Here is a 16,847-nt window from a genome sequence, read left to right on the forward strand (position 1 = left end):
AGTATTATCATTTCTTGTAACCATTGAATGAAATACTCAGGTTTGTAGAGTGATACACTATTTGGGGTGATTTATAATCTTGTAATCATTTTTATGATAATGAAATTCTTTTGAGACGGTTTCGTAAGCATAGACAAGAGGTGTCGAATCACGTTAAATTCTTGTATTTGTTATTATTATTTTTATGATATAATTTTTGTTTTATTCTCATGATCCTTTAGTGTGAATAATTTTATTTAAGGGAGCATTAATTACCCAATAATAAATATATTTTTTTGGTATATTATGGTAGCAATATGGTAGCAATGAGGATACATCTTAAGAATTCATATATATTACTTAAATCTTATCAAAACAATCTAGTTCAATCAATTGAATAATGCGGGCTCAAAGTTGTTATAATTAAATTATTTGATATTTGAGTTTAATTGTTATGAAAGAGCCTAAATCCTCCGCTACTAAATCAACTAATCAACTCTAGTGACTAAAACACAAGTAAATATTTAACCTTTGTTAATATAATGCGAAATAGAAAAACATCACGTAGAACAATAAATTTGGATCTTCCAAAATGTATATATATTTTTTAGCAAATCTTCTATAATTGACATTCTTTTAAAAAATAATAAATTAAATTTCGATTACACAAAATTAAAATTACTTTGAACAAAACAAAATAACATTTCAGAAAATAAAAATAAATAAATAAATAACGTTCGCACGATATATATTATATTATTTTATCAAGAATTGTCGTGAAGGTCGACCGTGATTTGTGCTAGCTAGCGTTAGCAAAGTACGTCATGGTAATGATGTGGGCACTTGTTAAATTTGACGATATGTAACACTAAAAAACATTTTATCGATCAGTGCCACGTGATGCATTGATATAAGTTAAGTATTTAACTTAGACAAAAGAGTAGCTAGTTAAATAAGACGACCCTTTTAATGTCTTTTTGTCTTTTTGTCTTTTGTTTGAGTTATAAAGAATCTAATCTCAACGTGTGACTCATCTTAATTAGTTGAGTTGATCCGGACAGCAAATTATAAAATGTGGAGCTCATATATTGACTTGACCAAATTAAATTCTACTATATTTTTATAAATAATATTTTTTAGCAGTGACTATTGATATTAACTAGAGTGGAATTCACCAAAAAAAACAAAAAAGAACTAGAGAGATAAACTTGCATGATCTCAATATAATATTTTTTAGGCAGTGACTACTAATATTTGTTATTATTTTCTTTAAGCAAAGTTAATGTTTGAAATCATTTTTTAGGCTAATCATTATTTATCTCTAGTTTATTAGTATATTTTTTCTTGATTAAATTATTGAAGAATTTCATTTATATGGAATATTTTTAATTTTATTTGAGAATTTACACTTAACTTTTGAGAATAAACAATTTATGTAAGTCTACATTAAGATCTAGATTATTAGGACACTATTATTCTTTTGTTGATTATTATAATAATATTAATATAATTTTTTTCTTGCTCATTATATTTTAACTTAACTATTTTTGGAATATTTTATGTTAATTAATATATAAAGCATGAATAAATATAATAAGCGGAGATCAACGTTTTCATGAAAATATGGAGAAATTTACGCTTAAATAAAAACTTTTCCTTGAATTATGTTAAAATCTAAATTATTTGAAAGAAATTATGCTTTATTATGATTTTAGTAAAAAAAATTATAATCGATAAATATATTTTCTATTATAAATTCAAAGGGGCTTTAATATTCTTTTTTAAATAATATTAATAAAACTAAACACTCGGAACTCAAATTCGAGACTATTAAAATGAAAATGACTTATCAAATGAAACAAAGCATAACTTAAAATTAGGTACATATCAATTTTTTACTTCTATATGTTTGGTAAGAAGAAAATAAATAAGATGAATGAAAATAAAAAGTTGTCAATGAAAATAGGTAAGAATTAGAGTGAAAATAAAAATATTTAGTTAAAAAAATAAGAAAAAATAAATAAGTGAATGAAAATAGCATAGATGACAATAGAATAAAAATAATTAGTGATCTAGCATCTTTTTATTTCTCTCCTATCTTATTTTTTCTTTACCAAACACACTTACATTTTTATTAATTTCCTACCTATTTCTTTCCTCTCCATATATACTATTTCTCTTTCATTAAAGAAAGGCATAAGGTTTTCCCTTTCTAATAAAATAAGTGGGAGGTTAATTTATAATTAAATTATAATTTAAATATCTATTTCAACGTTAAGATGTTTATGTTTTATTATTGTTTTTAATAAGTTACATGACATAATAGGATCAAGGAGGGGCTTCAAGAATTTATCCTAAATAAGAAATATTGTGTATATTGTATCAAATCTTTGTTGAAATTTTGTTATTCCTTTTAAAATTGTGTAATTAGAACCTTGTTGGACTTGGATTTGGATTGAGTCTGCTTAATGTTGAATCTTCCTAAACTTTTTGCTTATAAAAGTTAGTTGTTAGTAGTAAATTCATCTTAATTGTTGTCTTAAAACTTAAGTTAAACTGGTCGATCAAATTGGTTGAACTGAAAATTAAACTCTAAACTAGTTCAATCACTTAAATTGATCGATTATGTACTTGATTTGATGATAACATTTTAAAATTTGATATTTTAAGTCACTTATTATGAAAAATTTTACTGAATTTGTTTTTATGTTATTGGCTTCTTGTCCTTAATGCATTCAAATTTTTTTATCACCTTTGTAATAATTTTCAATTTATATATTAATTGATAGTTGAACATATGAATGTGCTCCAGCACTTGGAATTAATGTTATGATTCTTTAAAGAAAAATAATATTTATCCATTTCATTTTTTTTATCACTTCCATATTCACTCTATTTTTCTCTCTATTTATTTTTATGTTTTTCATCTCATCACATCACATATCATATATATCATTTTCTATCTCAACTTTTTTTCTTTTCTCTCTCTACATTTCTCTTTCATCACTCCAATCCATCCCATTTTGGAGTGGATGAGTGTCATTGCTCTTCTTTAAATTGAGAATAGTGGTTCAATACTCACTCATCTTAATGATTCTTGATCTTTTGCTTATTCCTTTTAGAATTCACCTAAGAATCGAAATTAGAACTTTTAATTGGCATGGAACTAAAGATTTATTTACCTAAGAAAACATGATCTGAATAATGTAGCGAATCTAGTATAAACGAAACAAAAAAAATCAAAATGCATAATTAATATTATTTTAGGGGTTTTCAAGTGAAATTAAATAAAAATTAAACTAATTAAAAGTCTTAATTAATTGAATCAAGTCTTTTTCCTTCTGTTTTCTTCTCTTAAAAAAAACCCTAATATTCATACTCGCTATTCAATCCTAAATTCCAATTTCCTATATGTACTTTTTACTAACAGTTGATTTTGTGAATTATAATTGGTTGTTGATATCCAAGTACAATATTTATAATATACTACCATTTATATATATATATATATTGAAAGGCAAAATAAATTTATTAAATTGACTTGGCACACAAAATGTGTTCCAAACACCAACGGAGAGTACGAAAGCAATATAAATGTAAAGTTCACCCTCCTAACCCATATGTCCGTATGAGTGGCCATAAACTAGTTATATAATAAGTTATATTTAAAATTAATTATATAACTAATTAGATGAATAAAATAAACTATTTAAAATACCTATAGTTATAAAATTGATTATATTTTTATACCTATTTTTACATAACTAATTATATAAAATTAGTTATATATAATTATAATTATAGATATTTTTTAAAAACTAACTTTCTTGAGCATCCCTATGTCCGGCCGGATACAGCAGAACAACAAAACAATAGATGAATTATGCAGCTAAAACCCGATGTAAACTGCAAAATCCAAATAAAGACTCGTATATATATATATATATATAACAGCAACCACACACCCGAGACAACCTTCAACTCCCGAAATAACCATCAACAGCAGAATTATATTATTGAATTAAGTTCAAGAGCTTTTATTGACCCATGTTGCAGCTAGCACGTGCACCACTACACCAAAATGCAGCCCTCGCAAATAAAACAGACAGATCGACGCATCACTCACACAAATGCCAAAACCTGACCACGAAGATGCTTATTAATTCTGCTCTACCACTTCTACATACACAGATGTCATCTCTTAACTTTGTAAACCTTGTGTCTGTGAATAAAATAGAAATGATGTGAATATGGACCATTGAAGCCTTCAAACAAATGTTTACATATATATATATAGCTAGCTGCGTGATACATACATATGTCATAGTTACATCACAAATATATTAGATAAATGGTAGACTACAAATTGCACGAAATTTATATATCAATTATTTTTGGCATGATTATTTTCCTTCAAACATTCTTTTTTATTCTTCAATTTATCATATATTTAACCAATTATATGTAACGACTTTTTTTTTTTAATATGAAATTCGCACAGTATTGTTTCGTAGGATATAACAATGCTCCAAGTATATTAGGATCATATCCCATTCGATCACACCCTTAACGGGAATATTGCTTGCTCAATTCAATTGGCATTATACCAACTATTTGGAAACTGAAATTAATTTGAGAATTAACCAAAATCAATCCACTTATTATTGTGTGTTGAATGGTCTTTCTCATGTGAAACAATTTGTAATGGAACATATATGTATATATGATAATCTCTTAACAATTTTCTACAACAGATATGCACCATCAAAATTTGGAATTAGTAATGCTATGCCTTCACCACTACATATCTCATTAGTAAACGTATCTTCTGTGAGGAATGGTTCAGTCCAAAAATCGCTGCTGAATTCTTCGTAAGATACCAATGGAGGAACAGATTCTTCTTTTGATAAGGAACTATCCATGGTTGATAGTGAAACAATAGAGGTAAGGGAATAGTTGTCTCCTTCTGAGGTACTTTCCCTGGACATGGCCAATGAGCTTTCTAAAATATAAGGGAAGTCATCACCAGCATCAGCATAAGGGCTTTCAGATTTTTCACATTGATGAGTCTCATTTGATTTACTTCAATACTATAGCCTGGCTTGGACTTCAACTTTGATGTAGTGATCTCATTGCTTTTTATCTTCTTAAGATGGCCATGCCAATAGTTCTTGACCTCATTGTCTGTTCTTCCAGGAAGCTTTTCAGCAATCAAGGACCATCTGTAAAGTTAGAGGCACTAAGTTAAAGTTAGATACTAATTAACATTGATATCTAGTAGGAAAGAAAATTATCTAAGCAACTTTACATTAATTATTAAAGATGGCTTATAGTCAATCAATAGCTAGTACATATATATATATATAGTCAGGTTTAGATTAAGTTTAAGTTGAGTTTTAATATTAATTTACTTAGCTTCCAAAGGATTAAAATCTCATTCATTCTTCAAGTTGATGACTCACACAGTACACACAAGAAAAAGGTACAAGACAGGAATGCAAGAGAAAAATGAAAGAGCAAGTTAAAGTGTAAAAAAAATGATCACGTGTTCTGAATCTTCTGATTGTTTGATTCAATCGTTTCAATTCGATTAGATAGAACTCATCCAAAGGATATTTAAAAGGTATAATAAATTTATGAAAGAAAAACACACTCGATTGGTTTTCTTTAGGAATCTGAGACTTATATCTCAAAATCAGTAATAACGTAATATGCAAGGGTTGAAACGCAGAATAGAAATTTAAGCTATACTAGTGTGTATATGATGTTCTCGTTCCAAGGACACTTGAAATTTGAGATTCATATAAAATAAATAAGTAAATAAATTATAGCTATATAAACTATCAAACTTTGAATAAATTCTCAAAATTGCAAAATTATACTTATTTCCAAATTCTTGGTGTAATTTGATGATTATTTTTTCTTCCTCTAGGGTGTAGTTCCCGTGTTTTAGATTTGGTCTCAAGTAATTCAACCAACGAAGTCTGCAACTTTTCCCACACCTTGCTAAACCTGTAACAAAACAGCGCTGAAACCTCATCAACATGTTTATAAATCACCAATTAACTGCGTTTAAGAGTAATCAATCTCATATATTTTATTTATTGATATCAATAATCAAAGTGAAACCGAAAATAAGTCGTATAAACTAAGCATATTGATCATCATCATCGTATAAATGTGATTAGTTAATATTGAATCAAACTTTCGGGTTATCTTGCAGTACGTGTTGGACATTTCTAGTATTTACTTTGGAGATTAAACCAAATGTTCCATTAATCCTTACAAATAATACCTGCAAACTTGGGGAGTTGACGCCAATTAGAGTGACCATGTCTCTTAACATAAGCTGTTAACTTCTCATCTTCTTCTCTACTCCATGCACCTTTCTTGAGTCCATTTTTGTCATAGAAAGGAGCTCTTACCATTTTTGTTTATTGCAAATCCGAGAAAACTAAGCACACAACTCAAAGCACCATATTTAGAATTTCTCAGCCTTTTATACTATTTATAGGGAATTATAAATCAAAACGCGTGCCATCTACCGATACAGATAGTTCCATTCATTTAAGACTGAAACCGATCAAAGTCTGCGCATAAGTATTTGTTTACCATCATTTTTTATTTCGAAAAAGAGCTTGCTGGCCTATTTCTGATGTCATATATTGAGAAATTACAATGTTAAAATTAATTTGAATGCAGCCAAGGGTTTGATTGTTGGATAATCATCATGTGTGTGCGTAAGTAATTACTTAAAGTCAGAAGTCAGAATGCATTTACAATTTTGCCAATGTCAGAATCTTAGCTTAAATAATTATATAATTATGTTTTGTTAGATTGAATGGATCATAAATTAATTGAAATACGTATAAACTAACTAAATTATCACTTGACTGTAATTAAAATAATAATAAAAATAGACGGAGAGAGGCAAAGTTGATTATTTAGAATTTTATTAATGGGTTTTTATTGATGACTTGCTGATGCTAGTTAAGTTGTATAATATGACCTGAGCCTGGTTTAAATGGGAATGTATATCCTCCCAGTTTGAACTCATTACATTTATCACTTTCTTGGTCTAAGACATATTCAAATTACCACCTGTATTGGATACAACACAGTGGTAATCTAACTTTCTCTACAAATATTCAATCAAATATATATATTTTTTAACAGCTAAAGACAAATTATATTAACAATAGGACGCAAGATGTGCCCCATACAGAAGCCAAAGGCCATTACATCATATGATATAATTAATCCCTAATCTGCATGTTAAATACATATAACATTTCAAATCAGAGAACAATATATAACAGAAGAAAATTTCGCTACAGCTTCCGAGATCCCAACCTCTTGCAAAAAGCAGCCACTCCTATCAATCAAATATATTAAATCGTGCTTAACAAAATGATCAACCTGAACAATTATATTGCACATTAATCCTATTTCTTTCCTTGGCCCAACTTGCTCGCTGTAAAGTTCACATTTATATACACTAGAAAATTTTCAAGGTACGAAGACATCTCGCCTTTGACTTAAAAAAAAAAAAAAAAAAAAAGACTTCTCGCCTCCATTAAAGATGGGAAGGATAAATTGTTCTAAATGGGTCACGAAGTTTTCGTGATTTGAGGAACATGCCAAGTGCCAACACACAGAAGAAAAAAAAAGGGACAACAACAATGTAGTATATAATTAATAAAGCTAAAAACCAAGACAAAGTAAAAAATGAAAGTGATTAAGAGGAGTAGAAAATAACACCCCAACTATATATTACGTGGTTCAACCAATTAGTGCGGCCTACAAGTTATATCTAGGAGAGAGAGAGAAAGAGCAATCTGCACTATGCTTTGGTGATCAATCAAAAGATTACAACATGCCTTATTACCTTGGCCTTCTTTGCACTTTCATGCCTTTTCTATGGGGGTTTTTAGAAAAATTGAGGTAAAAGTAAATATAAATAATACTTTTATTATAGAAACATAACAAATTTTACACCAGTTTTTAAAATTGATGTAGAAATTCATGTATTACACCATTTTAAAAATCATCATGGAAAACGATAAATTTTATACCGTAATAAATTTCATGATGGTTAAAAATCGTCATGAAAGACCATAAATAATTATCATAAAATAACTTTATTTGTAGTATTGTCCACATCCAAGTCTAACACTTACCTTATTTGATCTCCCTTGTAACTTGTAAGAGCTCTCCAATTTTCTACCTATTTTCAGAAAACAAATACAATCAAAACCCTAGTGACTATGCATGATGCAGTGTCACTATTATCATGGGACTAAACAAGGGTTTCAAAAACTTGTTGATTTGTAAGAATGTCAAGAGATTGAGATAAACATTCATCTACTTGTTAATTTGTAAGAATACGAGGTTGAGAAACTAAAAAAACTTCAATTTTTAATTTAATAATAATCTTTCGCCTTTTGAGTACATATGTTTTCTCTATATATAAGAGAAATAGAATTTCCTAGAATCCAAATAAAAGGAAACAAGGAAAAGTAATAATATATTCACACTATCACTAATTAATAACTTTAAAGCATCAATGAACATGAACAAGGAATTGAGATTATTGAAGGTTCAATATAAGTTTCAAGGAAGTCCGTGTTACCATGAATTAATTTAAAATCTTTCAATATTGAGATTTCGAATCACATGCAAGTTATAGTTTTCTGCACCTCTAAGTTGCTTCCTGCACTTCTTTTTTGGTTTTCGAAATGACAATTTCAGAATGTAAAATTACATTTTGGATTGATAACAGATTTTGGTTTCCAAATTGACCAATCCGTAAAACAAAATAAATATTCTGAAAAGGGTGTAAGAAACAACTTGGAGGTACAGGAAGCAACAGCCTGCAAGTTAATATGTTGAAAGAAGCCTGGGCTCGCAGCCCACTTGCTGGACCTTTTACTCGAAAAGCTACAATCGGCCTAATTTATTCTAATCCACTAGAAGCCTTCGTAACATTTTTCTACACGTTATTGTTTCAAGATTTACTGTTATCCTAAAAATCCTAATAATTAATCCCAATCTATTTCTTAGCTCGGAAATTATCATTAAAAAAATTCAATTTGAATAAATTTTTATAGAAAAGAATAAAGTAAATTTCTTGTATAAATTAAAATTAATTTATTATAATTTTTTAAATGCTTCCTCATGATAGAAGAAGGATGATGCAATAATAGAAGAATTAATAAAAGGATAGTTCTGTTTGCTATCCTAAATCAAGGATTTCTAATCGGTTTTCTAGTTTGACTAGTTAATTTGATCCAATTTTTAGAACACTGCTTATAACTCACTTTAAGCAAGTTAAATAATACTATATGATTTTTTGCATTATTTCTTGTGTCCTTCGTAAACACTATTCTCTTTGTTTCTTTTTATTTTTCTTTTAAGATTATTAAAAAACTTAAGAAATATAATAAATTTTCTTGATTTTAATAAAATAGTTATGAATTTTTTTTTACTTTTATCCCTTTCTTTCTCCACTCCACAATAAATACATAAATAAATAAATTAAATATTATAAAACAAGTGAATGTATAATTAATAAAATAGTAATTAATATAATTTTAAATTTGATAAATAACAACAAAAATTCTTAAAAAATCTGACAATTAAAAAGGATCGGACATATTACTATGCAATTCACTGAGTTTCTAAAAATGTAACGCAAGCAATTGTATTCCAATCTTCCTCCGAAATCCGAGTACCTTCTTAATTCACTTTTGTTATGGAATGGGATTCTCACAATCGTTCTACAAAATCCAAATCTCACTTTTCGCTTTTGTGTCATGCGTGTCTCATTTTCTGTTTTTGTAATAATTAAAGCAATAGCTCAAAAATCATAAAAAAAAAAAACAAAACAAAAGCAATACTCCATAAAATAATTAATAAATAAGGTAAACGCTACCTTTTTAATTTTGTGTCATTTTTCTATTAACGTACGTAATGTAGGCAATTGACTGATGAATACATGAGATTTTTTATCCAAATAATACAAATAAATTAATTAGTTATCTAAATAATACATTCAAAATATTATTTACATGAATATACAAAAATACTATTTAAGGTACAAAAAATAATTTTCCTAACAACCGATTTCTAAATGTGGAATTTTTTAATTTTTTAAAACCGTTTTTTTATAAAAAAAAAAAATCAGTTAAGAAATCAGTTTTTTCTTAAATGATTTTTTTAAAAATGTTTTAGAAATATTTAATTTCTTAATTATTTTATTTTTTATTAAATTATATATTAATTTTTTATATAAAAATAAAATTTTAATTTGCATATGTTGTTGTTAATTTTTTATTAAAATTTTGTTTGAAATTTTTTTATAAATTTTTCTATCACGTTTTCAATTCCTTCCTATGAAATAACATACATGTAGAATCTTTGTTGTTATTATGGAAATAAAACAATTATTTTTTAAATAATACATTTATAAAATAAGTGACATAATCACATAATTTGAAACCAACTTTAATGTAGATAATTTGCATGATTGAAGAGGAAAAAAATAAAGAAAATTTAGATAAATAACTTAGGGACTAACATGATTAAAGTATATAATCTTTACAAAATGTGACAACTAATTTGCGCAAGAATTTCATCTCGAATGAAACCCAAAAGTTGCATTCAATTTAATCAGAAATTTGGTATTAAATTTTAAGTAGATGGAAAAATTTCTCACATCATCATCACGTTTGAGCTGCATATAGTCATATTCAACACAATCATCGCCTACATAAATTGATTGACAGTAAAAAAAATCAAGTAAAATTCTACAACTTCCATTGACGTCAAAAAATATTTTTCTCAAGACATCAAGTGACATGTTCTCACTTATTGTGATCCTTTCATATGATGGAATTATATCACCATCGCAATACATAAGAGGAGATCCACTCTCTATGTTTTAAGTAATATAGTGAATATCAGACAAAGGTGTTGAGTTGCATATAATCTCTATTACTATTTATATTAGGTGACAATTGTTCTCCTGTGACTCATGTCAACGAATGAGATCGCGCCAACAATATAAACTATTTAGATTGCGTTTTATTACAGTTGATTTGCGTAATTCAAAAAATGCAATGTTTAATCAAACTCTCTCGTAAAAAGCATCCTTTAATCATATAGTCTAAAAAAACAATATGAAGTCAAGTTGTTTGGGAAAAAGCAATATAAGACCAAATCATCTCAAAAAAATGAAATGGTCAGTATTCAATCAATTAAAGAGAGCAAATTAACATTCATAGTACACAAAATAATATTATTTTCAGTTTAAACAAAACATAAATATAGACCATTAATAACACAATTTTTTTTAAAAAAATACTAAAACAATTAAAAATCAATTCAGATTTCGTAACTTGGCTTTAAAAAATGAAAATAAAGGAACGTTTAAAAATTGATTTTCCAAAAACTTATTTCTAAACCTATATAAAAAAGTAATTAAGAAATTAGTTTTTAGATAACCGATTTTTTAACTCAAAAAAAAGAGAAATCGATTTAGAAGAATCTTAAATAATATTTTATATTATTTATATATATATAATATAATAAATAATTAACCTATTTGTATTATTTAGGTACAAAATTCTGAATACGTACACCAGCTGATTTTAAAAGTTTAATTTGACCAAAACGTGTTTCGTGCTCTAAAATATTTTTGGACTGGTAAATGATGTTGATTAAACATAAAAAGTTAATTTCCTCGTGTCGAAATACTGAAGTATCTTTGTCAAACAATTCGTACTAACCTTCTTTTCTGACAACTGACAACTGTTTTGAAAGAATAGCGCCTTCCGAGAAGAAGGAGAAAAGACTTGGAATCTCAAAGTCAAGGTCAAGCTGCTCCGTGCTATATGTCAATATCACTTGAATTCACTTTCTTTTTTATTTTATTTTAAGTATCAACCTTTTATTATTGAAAATTTGAAATGGGAGTTGTGTAACCATCAAGTTTTCTACAGTTATTAATCAATAATTAATATCGTTCTGATTATGATCAGTTCTCAAATACGACCAGAGGGTGACATTATTTAACTTGTTTCTTCGCTGCTAATCACAAATTAAATAAATTATTATATGAACAAGCTTGTTATTTTCTGATAAAAATATATAAGACATAGAAAAGGTCCCGTGGTGGTGCTGAGCAGCATCTTATGATTTCAAGATTTCCTTATTCAGGATTATAATATGGGTCATGTAAAAAAACGGATTATAATAAGGGAATTAATTATTTTGTCAGCATTTAGGGTTTTCAATTACCTGTATTTGGTAACAAAGGCTAGGCAACCAGCATTGACTAGCAATTAAAGAATGAAATTAGGGCGGAGTTGGATGCAATTTATTCATTATATTTAGTTTAATTAATTTTCTTAAGAATGAAAACATTACATCCAAATATAAAAATAAAATTACATCCAACCTGTCATTTCATTTGGCACACAATAATTCAGTCTATTTAGAGAACATGTAATAAAATTACGTTTTAGGGTTTTTTTTTTTTTTTTTACTCAACGGTGTTCTAGATTTATTTAATAGAAGGATCCAATCCTGTTTATATTTTATTCTTTAAAGTACACTTTTACATCGTGGGTCTTAACAAGTGATCGTCTTCTACTGTATTATGACCGTGTGAAATTAAATCCAAAGAACTGATCTGACTTTCCAAGCTTTTACACTGGGACGAGAATTTTCTTCTAATAAAACGTGTGCAGAGAATATAATGCAAAATAGATATTATCCATATCTCCAACATATTCTTTTATCTTAATGGTTAATTAACCAGCTCGTGGTCTCAAAAGTCTTGCTGATTTAATCTTTAGTTATAGTTGAAATATTTATGTACTGTGTTGTCCAAGTGTTGAATAAAAACAACCAGCAGGTCCAATGTGAACAAACTATGCTTCTAGCATAAATTTTAAAGGGTGAAAAAAATGCTACTCCTTTGAATAAGGTAGTTAATAGTATATAATAGTCTGCAAGTGATGTCTTTTGAATAATTCTTTGAAAGCGCTTAACGGAGAACATTCTAAACTGCATCAGCATATATATCTTAATAATTAAAATTTGTATGAAAATAAAATCACTAGCTACTACAAAAACGAATCTTCTTAACGCATTATATCTTGAACTTCTAAAAAAATAATTGAGCACGAAAACTATTATTAACTGTTAGTTATGAAACTATACTTAAAATTTAAGCTTAAATATAAATTTAGTTTCTATAAGTTTGTGATTTTAATTTTATTGTTTGTTAGTTTTTTATATTTATTTTTAGTTCTATACCTATAAGTTTGAGTTTTAAATTTAGTATTAAAGCGTGAAATTACAGAATTAAAAATGAAAAAAAAATCTTAAAAAAATTAAAATTGAAAAAACACACATTTATAATAACTAAAAATAAATAAAAATTTGCATTGACTAATATTGAAAAAAAAAAAACTTACGTATTGTGGGCTTTTTGGGTCCACCCAACATTTTTTTTGTTTTTTTTTTTACTTTTTCCAATTCGAAGACGTAGGGGTGTATTGAATTAGAATTTTAAAAGACTATTTTGATATAAAAATTATTATAAATTTTAAATATTACTTATAAAGAGTATGCCTTCTTTACAAGACTTTTATGATAGTTTAAATTTTAATAGATTTATATCATAAGAATTTAAAAAATTTAAAAGTTGAAAGAACTTTATAAATTTATAAGATTTTAAGGATTTCTCTGGATTTTCAAAAACATATTTAAAATTAAAAAGGTTAGTGAAAAAAGTAATAAGAAATTATGAGATTTGGATAAAAAAGTAAAATCAATATAATGTTTTTATTTATAAATAGCTAAATTGATTTTAGCTTTAAGTCTTCTTATACTAATCCTTCTTGTAATAACATCTTCTCATTCTCACCATTTTGATTTGAACAATAGATTTATAATTGTACATTAATTTTCTGATTTTTTTTAATTACTATAATTATTTATGATGAATCCAATGACATGTTTAAATGTGTGTAATAATAAACATACTAAAATGGAATGATAAGGATGAATTTTTTTTTGGAAGATTGCTGAGTTATGAGAAAGACAAAATAAAATGTGATAGTCACGAAAATATTGTGTTGAGCAGGTGATGAATCTAAGAAAAACATGATTAGCCTTGACACATAAGATAAATAGTAATTCAATTTAGGGGAAAAATATATTTGATATTTTTTTGTTTTAAAAAAAATAAAAGAAATATATATGACACACAAATCTTAAAAAATATTATTTTTTGACAACTATTCGATAACTCTTTCAATTGTGTAGATCTTATTTTGATGTTGAGTATTGTAAAGAAAAGAAAATATGTGTGATGAGAAAAAAAATGTCTAATAAGTGATAGAAAAAACAAAAAAAAGAATCTAACAAAATTTTAAGGGTTTGAATGAGATTGTTTGATAGATGTTTTGTATTAAAAAATTTTCAAAAAATTTATCAAAATTTATATATTTTTTAATATCAGAAAACTTTTTTAAATTATAAAAAATCATAATTAAATACCATCAGATTTTGTTGCACTCCATAAAAAATATAAATCTTCTTAATTGAATACCACAAAACTTATTTATATTATTTTAAAATCCTAATTTAATACCACAAGATTTTTTTGAATTTTTTTTTAATTCTTTAAAATCTTAATCCAATGAACTGACTTGAGATGTGATCTTAGTCTTGGCTTTGTTTGATCCTCTTTTTAATCAGGGTATATACGTTAACGTCAATTTTCTAGCGGAAGCTATTTTGCATCAGATGTTTCGCTGATGAAAAAAAATAGCTTCAAGCATTATGGTGCCATGTTCGACGCAAAGCTGACATTAATATATGTTTAGCGTTGGTTAATATTGCATTTTAGTGTCGCCTTCTGGCAGACACTAAAACGTGAAATTCTTGTAACGAAAAACACATTAATTTTATTCAAAATAAATTATAATAAGAAAGTTTACTAAAGCAATTTATATTTACATATAGGCGGGAAAAGTACCCTAAAGCAACTTCAATATACATACTTTATTTATATATATATACACTCTCGTTTATTAACCCGACTAATACACACCTGCAATAAGTAACAATAATTATCATTATTCATGACTGTGTATAATAGTAGTAGTTACTCTCAAACTGAACAAGCACTATTTTTTGTATATCAGAATATAAGCTAATAATACAAATGAGTTTGGCCCCACAGATCATCATATATTGGAGTAAAATATTCAGATTCTGCAACGGAGGGAGCAAGTAGTTCAGTTGGAACGTGGGAGGACATGCCAGCCACATATGGTTGTGTCCAAAAGTTGTCAACGGTTGCTTCTGCGTATGCATCGAAAAAGCCGCCAAAGTCATTATCCGCAACAATACTTTCGCTGGTTGATTTATGCAGAGAATCAAGGGTGTTGCTATTGCTAGAACTTGTACTTTGAAAACAGCCATTGGTATCTTCTGAAACTATTGGTACATTATTAAAGGAAATGTCATCCAGAGTTAGCTCTTTCCAGAAACTTTCATTATTCATAGGATCAATGTATGAATCCAGAAAACCGAACTCATCATCATCTTCAAACACCAAATTTTGCATGCTGGCAGCAGTGGAAGGATCTGAAGTTATGTTGGAAAACTCGCTGCTGGTGGATGAAGCTGGCGATAATGATGAATTATCTGAAATCTGGGAAGAAGTAGCTGGAAGAGTAACAGTAACACCCTTGTTGGGAAGTACCTTATCCTTTGATTTGGAGGCTCTAGCTTCTTCCTTTGTGAGTGTGTTTTGTTGAGACCTCTTCTTGAGTGTGGTGTGCCAATGGTTCTTTATTTCGTTATCTGTTCTTCCTGGTAACTCAGCCGCAATGGTAGACCATCTGCAAATGAAGGATTAATGAATGATCATATTAACTTTCCAGTATTACAATGTTCTAGTTATTGACCCATTTCATATGGGAATTTATAAGTCTGTTTGAATTGATATAGGTAAGTGATAATATCTAAGTTTATACCTGTTACCAAGTTTTTTGTGCATTCTGATGATGAATTCTTCTTCTTGTTGAGTGAAGTTCCCTCTTTTGACATCAGGCCTTAGATAATTCATCCATCTCAATCTACAACTTTTCCCACATCTTGCCAGACCTAATTAAAAATCAATGCACCAAATAGAGAATTAATAAACTTTTTCTGCCATGATTATATATATTAAATCCTCACTAATTAATTGGCTTAATTATAATTTTGACAAGTGTTCAAGTATATGTATACCTGCAAACCTGGGAAGTTGGCGCCAATTCCAGGAGCCATACCTAGTAACATATGCAATTAACTTCCTATCTTCCTCCAGTGTCCAAGTACCTTTCCTCATTCCACTTTTGTCACAAGATGGGGTTCTCACCATCTTTAATTGTGATAAACAAAGTAAACTTGAACTCTGAATGGTTTGAGTGTGTTATTTAGTGTTTGTGTTCCTCTTTTTGGTTCTGTCATTTGGTATGGTATGCAAGCGTGTGAGAGTAATAATGATTGTTTCTGTGTCTGACCAGTCACTTATTTATATGCTTCACGCGTTCACATTCAAAACGTGTTTCATGTTCGGTAGTATATATTTAAATCCGGTAAATAAAAGATTCTGCTGACTTCCCAAAAATAATGGTCTTTATATTCTGTGTTTCTTCTTGGCTTTCACATTACATTATTAATATATGGGGCCATGGGTATATATAGTAGATAGTGACATTATATATGTGACATTCTAAAGTGTGAACCGAAAACTTGAATGTGACTATACTACCTTTTCTTATGGGGATTACTCCTTGAAT

General features: G+C 27.7%; 2 protein-coding genes across 2 annotated transcripts; both read right to left on the reverse strand.

Annotated features, from left to right (window-relative positions):
- Nucleotides 1–4,561: 4,561 nt before the first annotated feature.
- Nucleotides 4,562–6,465, reverse strand: LOC100776043 (transcription factor MYB58). The gene is made up of 3 exons (XM_014777160.2): nucleotides 6,275–6,465; nucleotides 5,862–5,991; nucleotides 4,562–5,201 (listed from the first exon to the last, which is right to left on the reverse strand). Exons 1-3 carry the CDS (start codon nucleotides 6,405–6,407, stop codon nucleotides 4,982–4,984), a joined length of 483 nt encoding a protein of 160 aa, XP_014632646.1. The 5' UTR covers nucleotides 6,408–6,465; the 3' UTR covers nucleotides 4,562–4,981.
- An 8,493-nt stretch (nucleotides 6,466–14,958) lies between these two features.
- Nucleotides 14,959–16,553, reverse strand: LOC778087 (transcription factor MYB30). The gene is made up of 3 exons (XM_003526255.4): nucleotides 16,294–16,553; nucleotides 16,038–16,167; nucleotides 14,959–15,902 (listed from the first exon to the last, which is right to left on the reverse strand). The coding sequence occupies exons 1-3, from the start codon at nucleotides 16,424–16,426 to the stop codon at nucleotides 15,209–15,211; spliced, it is 957 nt and encodes a 318-aa protein (XP_003526303.1). The 5' UTR covers nucleotides 16,427–16,553; the 3' UTR covers nucleotides 14,959–15,208.
- Between the last annotated feature and the right edge of the window lie 294 nt (nucleotides 16,554–16,847).

The sequence above is a fragment of the Glycine max genome, chromosome 6, assembly GCF_000004515.6.
Source record: "Glycine max cultivar Williams 82 chromosome 6, Glycine_max_v4.0, whole genome shotgun sequence".
NCBI classification, from domain to species: domain Eukaryota; kingdom Viridiplantae; phylum Streptophyta; class Magnoliopsida; order Fabales; family Fabaceae; genus Glycine; species Glycine max.